This window comes from Helianthus annuus, chromosome 11, assembly GCF_002127325.2.
Source record: "Helianthus annuus cultivar XRQ/B chromosome 11, HanXRQr2.0-SUNRISE, whole genome shotgun sequence".
Classification (NCBI taxonomy): Eukaryota; Viridiplantae; Streptophyta; class Magnoliopsida; order Asterales; family Asteraceae; genus Helianthus; species Helianthus annuus.
Window position 1 is genome coordinate 10872184 of NC_035443.2, and position 5524 is coordinate 10877707.

At 41.4% G+C, this 5524-nt stretch overlaps 1 protein-coding gene across 1 annotated transcript; it reads left to right on the top strand.

Moving 5' to 3' along the window:
• Nucleotides 1–4219: 4219 nt before the first annotated feature.
• Nucleotides 4220–5111, top strand: LOC110914497 (zinc finger protein ZAT10). Its single transcript, XM_022159287.2, has one exon. It carries the CDS (start codon nt 4285–4287, stop codon nt 4942–4944), a length of 660 nt encoding a protein of 219 aa, XP_022014979.1. The 5' UTR covers nt 4220–4284; the 3' UTR covers nt 4945–5111.
• The last annotated feature ends 413 nt before the right edge of the window (nt 5112–5524 follow it).

Consider the following 5524-nt stretch of genomic DNA (forward strand, 5'->3'; position numbering starts at 1 on the left):
TCAATACAACTCCATGAGACTTATCAAAGAAAAACAACAATGTCTCATAGACAGGTTTGAACAGCCTACACCAATCGTTCCTTAAGTCTAAAAAATGTACTCAATAAATAGACTTACGAAATCAAACAAATTACAACGAAATAAAGAAAAGGATAGATACTACGTCTTGATGATAAACACTAAGGCAAAGTGACTGCAGCACTGAACCCTTTAAAGTGTAAAAAACATAAAGACAAAGTAAACAAAGACAAGACAAGAAAATAAAAACAAGGGACAAAAGATAAACGAACTTATCAACTAAACATGCAAACCAAACCAAAAGCTACCCAAATTTCAAGCCAACAGAAAACAAGCTTGAAAGGTTAAAGGCTTCAACCCATTAACAACTACACAAAAAGCCTGAAGGGTTGAAACCTCACAAGACAAACCAAGCAAATAGAGCAAACAAAAATAACACAAACAACAACCATCATGTCATAGTTAGGAAGGCCATAAAAGACCTTCAGAAGATAGTCAAAGCAAGCCCTAGTGACTTGCAAATAAAACTAGTGTTCAAATGGCCATACAGGCCCAACCAACCATAGGAACCTTAAGGGTTCCCCAAAAACCTAACATTGTTTAAAACATTACAGACATTAAAGTGTTTGCTAAGAAAGCTACGAATAAATGTCAGTTAACAGAAGGCTTGGAACCTTCAACTTTAGACTTCTTGGCTTTCTTAGTCTTCTTCATCTTAACACCTTCTTCACCACCAACCGCAGAGGTCTCTAAACCAGCATCCTTTGAAGCCTCAGGCAAACTCGAGAGGGTATCATCACTATCCCCAGAGTATGACCTCTTCCTTGACAAGGAATCCAAAACCTCAGCACAAACTTTCTCATTCAACCCCTCAGGCTTCAATCCCTGTAAAACAGACAAAGGCTTACCAAAGCAAGAGGATACCTCATGAATGTAAGGGTAGGTTAGCCTCTCCATCTGCTCAACAGAAGCCTTGAAGATATCAGAAGCCTCGGGGCGAAACATGGGTGACTTCTCCAAAGGTTGTCCAGATTCATGAAGTTTATAGCCAGCAGTAAGGCCTTGATGTTTCCCCAGGTTCAGCAGCTTTGTGTAAACATCACCAAGGGCAGAGTTAAATTCCTTGGAATGCAAAAGGTAAGTAACAACCTGCTGGAAACCATGCTCGATCAACCATTGATTGTCCGCAGTCACTTGACCAACTGAAGCTTTCAACCCTTCCTTTTCTTCACGAAAAGCCTGCTGCTGGACGGACAAGGCCTCTCGATCAGCCTTCAACTTCAACAAATTTGCTTCAAAGCTCTTCCTCAGGTCACCCATCTCAATATCATGCATCTTCTTCAAACCATCAACCTCCTTCTTCCACGCTGCCTCCTTCTCTGCAAACCCAGCCACTTCCTTCTTCATTGATGCTAGGGAGGATTTCATCTTGTCCTTCTTTTTAGAAAAATCCTCATACTCCCGCATCCTTTGGCGAAAGCGAGTAATCCCTTGGGGAAGCATGGCAGCAAGGTTACAGGTGGTTAAAACCATGCGAGATAACATAAAGTCATCGTCCATCTCAGCAATGGTTTCACGAACAGAGGGAGGAGCAAGATGACTAAGAGCATCCTCACAAACGGCAGCATCCTTAAAGGTATCATCATTCTTCACTTGCCAAGCAGGCACATAAACACCTTCAGGGTCCAACCCTCCAGCGTCCCTGCTTGAAGATTCTTGAACAGGAATAACCTTCTTACCTCGAACCTTCTTGCCATGAACAACCAACTCCTTATCTTGTTCAACACCCGCTTCAACCTGATCCTCCGAAACCTCAATATCATCAGTCAAATCCACTGGCTCAGTGGAAGTGGATTGAGGCCCAGCTTTCAGCAAACGACGAGAAGATCAGCAACTTGAAGACTTGGGGGCAGTAGACTTGGTAAAACCCTTAACATTGGCAACATTAACATAACCCGTGCCCTCAAACCTTTGCTCGGAAGTTCTCACCACAACATTCTCACCCGGAACAGTCGGGGCATCCTCAAAAACAACATCAGACGTGTCGTCACTTTTGATAAAGTCCAAAGCAGACATAACTGGCAAAAAACAAATAAAGAAAAATAAGTCACAAACAAAGTAAAGTAAAAAGGCATAAGGGGGAAAATGCATACCAAGGCCATTTCTCATTAACACCGGATCCCGATCGGCTTTTGCCCAAATATTACTAACCCCTAAAAGCACTAACAAATGTTCGGGAAAGGGACGAACCCTCGAAGGGCACCCTCGAACGGCTGAAAGAAAGGCATCGTTCAATTCAGACTCAGAAGGCTCCGGATCATTGAGAACAGCATCCGGACGCCTCCATACCATTTTGAAAGGAACGATAGATTCAGAAACCCAGAAAAAGGTATCCTTCCAGGATCCAAGGGTTGTAACCATGGATGAAATGAGACAAGTATCAACCTTTGTCGTCTCAAAAGTAAACCAATCGCCATTTTTGGCTAAACGAAAAAACCTCCGGAAAAGCAACAGAGAGGGATCATAGCCAAGAGCACGACAGAGCACTTCAAAGTGCAAAACCCTAGCCATTCCTTTTGGATGAACTTGCCCAAAAGACACTCGGTAATACTCAAGCAAGTTTAGAACAAAAAACGAAAAAGGGTAACGAAGATTGGACCATTGAAAATGGCGACAATACAAAGCAATCGAACCAGGAATTGGTTTGTCAATAGAAACATCGCAAGTAGGGGCGGTTGGATTAAACTTTTTATCAATACCATATTCAAGGAAAAACAGGTCTACTTCCTCTTGTGTCATTCGAGAAAATGACCTCGCTAAATCCTTAAGGGCACCCATGATTGAACAAAGCAAAAACGAAAATGAAGAAGAGAAACTAACCTGAGGAAGGAAACTGTGAATGATTGAGAGTAAAGTGAAGAAATTTTCCAAACACAAAATAAATATGATGTTAAAGTAAGGGTAATAAAGGTAAATAAATGGTACCTGCAAAACCGCCGCCTGACACATGTCAATCAAATCAACTGTCAAATCGTTTCAAATTCAAAATTCAAAAAAGTAACTGCCTCAAACCTTTCAAGCCTCCAAGCAACGAACCCTTGAAGCCTTTAACAGACATGCATAAAAGTCAGAAGTCTTTGAGTATACTACCCCAAAAACCTCTGACTTGGGGGGCTGACGACGGGGGTAGCCCAAGGATAAACAAAATGATTAATATGCAAAGAGCTTAAAAGGTTGAAAGGTTCATCGGATGAAAAGCTGTAAAATGAGGAAATCGAGAAACAGTAATCAGTCATGTCCAAGGACTAGTCTCACCAACCCATGCTCACCAACTCACAAAGTCAGAGCAGGTCTGCACAGGCACACTCTATTAACCAGGGGTCCAAAGTCTTCAACCCCAAAAGGGGAAACCCTCCATTTGCAAACAGGTTTAGCTAGTATAGTTTATGCTATTTCAGGAGATGTCCTCCACTATAAGAAGACAACTCGTGTACACTTCTAAGACATTCCGAAAGCACAGAGATTCCTTAATCTCTAGTCATTCAAAGAGTTCTTTGTCACTTCCAAACGACTCTTCATCAGATTCATCTCACATTCATTCTATTTGCTTTCTTTTCTGGATTCGAGCTGGCCTCGGAGAAAGAACCTCAAAGCAAATAACAAGAACATACTAGTGAACCTCCTTCCACGTTTTTGCAAACGTGGAGGGACCCCGCGACCTGCGTTAGGCAAAACTGAACCCTTCAGCCCTTTTGCCTAACCAGCTTAGCTACCATCCTTGGTCCTGTGTTTGTTGCATCAACAATATTATTTCATTCATACTTGTCAAGTTACATCAAAGCAAAAGGTAGACGAGCAACAAACTGCGCCGTCACCACCACTTTTTGAATTATAAACCTTAATCTATCAAAGACAAACCCGTCCCATAAGGCTGAGTAATTGTTGTAAATTGAACAACAAAATTAAAGAAACTTTGGTAAAGTTTATCTATCTATTTCTAATCATTTTAAAATCCATAAACACTAGACTTAATTGTTTATTATTTAATTTATGAGATGGTTGGGTAGCCAGCCAGCCGTTTGTTACACGACCACAAGTGACCTCAACACGCAAAGACTCATAACCGACTTCTCTTTCACCACTTGTCACTCAACTTCTTTCCTACCCTCACTCTCACCCCTTTATATCATATACACCCACCCTCATTCCATCCCATCCCATCCCCTACACTTTCTTTCTTTCTTTCTTTCTTCTACATACAACTTAATGGCACTAGAGGCTCTAAATTCTCCAACCGCGCCACCCACGCCTTTATTCCGCCAAGACTCCTTCAACCATGCCCGCTATTTGGAGTCATGGACCAAGGGAAAACGCTCCAAACGACCGCGTAACGAAACCCCACCAACCGAAGAACAATACCTAGCACTTTGCCTCATGCTTCTAGCACGTGGCGATGTGCGCAATACTTCTTCCGAATCCAAAATTCAATCGGTTCACCCTTCAATCGCTGACGCTACACTTGTTTACAAGTGTAACGTGTGTAACAAGGCTTTTGCATCTTATCAAGCTCTTGGTGGCCACAAAGCTAGCCATAGGAAGAATAATAACAATAATAATAATAATTCTAGTGGAGCTGACGTGGAACAGTTAGTTACAACAAACTCAACAACCACTAGTACTGGTGGGAAAACTCATGAGTGTTCCATTTGTCACAAGTGTTTTCAAACTGGACAAGCGTTAGGTGGACATAAAAGGTGTCATTATGAAGGTACCGTTGGCGTTACTTCGTCCAATCATAGCCAGCCACGTGGCTTTGACTTGAACCTTCCAGCTTTGCCGGAAAGTATTTTCAACGGATTCGCCGACGAGGAGGTGGAGAGCCCTCACCCGGCTAAAAGATCTCGGATGTTTGCGCGATCCGGTTAAGCTTAATTTAGATCAAGGTAGAGATCATTAGATTTTGATTACTTACTATACACAAGTTTTGAGTGATGGATTTAGCAGTTTTGAATTTTGTTAATTAGAAGATTGAGTGGATCAGTTGTTGAATTCTTTGTATAATAGTTTTTGGTAATGTGAATTTTATTTATTTTTAAATATATTTGTCGAAACTGATTTGATCCTTTTGCTCCTCATACTTAATAGTTGACCTTATATAGTCTAAGAAGTTAAATGGTTTTAACTTCTAATCTTTTTAGTTATGCTATGGGTTAGTGGTTTAGATCATGGATTGCCATGCGTGACATGATTCTCATGGTACACCGGCTTATTTCTAAACCCTGGTGGTTCGCATGGTTTAATCCATGTTAACCATGTCTCTCTTTCGATTAATTAGGGGATTTTGATTGGTGGGGGAAGATAGTGGATGATAGTGAAGGTTATGGTCCACACCATATAGGGTGGTGGATTAGGTTGATAGATGAGGGTGAGGTGACATGACGCTGATGTGAAGAATGGTGGTGATCATTTGGGTCATGACTATACCACATAGCCTTATAATAGTAAA

What these genes read in the sequence shown, in the direction of transcription:
- LOC110914497 (XM_022159287.2), top strand. Translation starts at nt 4,285, where the DNA reads ATGGCACTAGAGGCTCTAAATTCTCCAACCGCGCCACCCACGCCTTTA.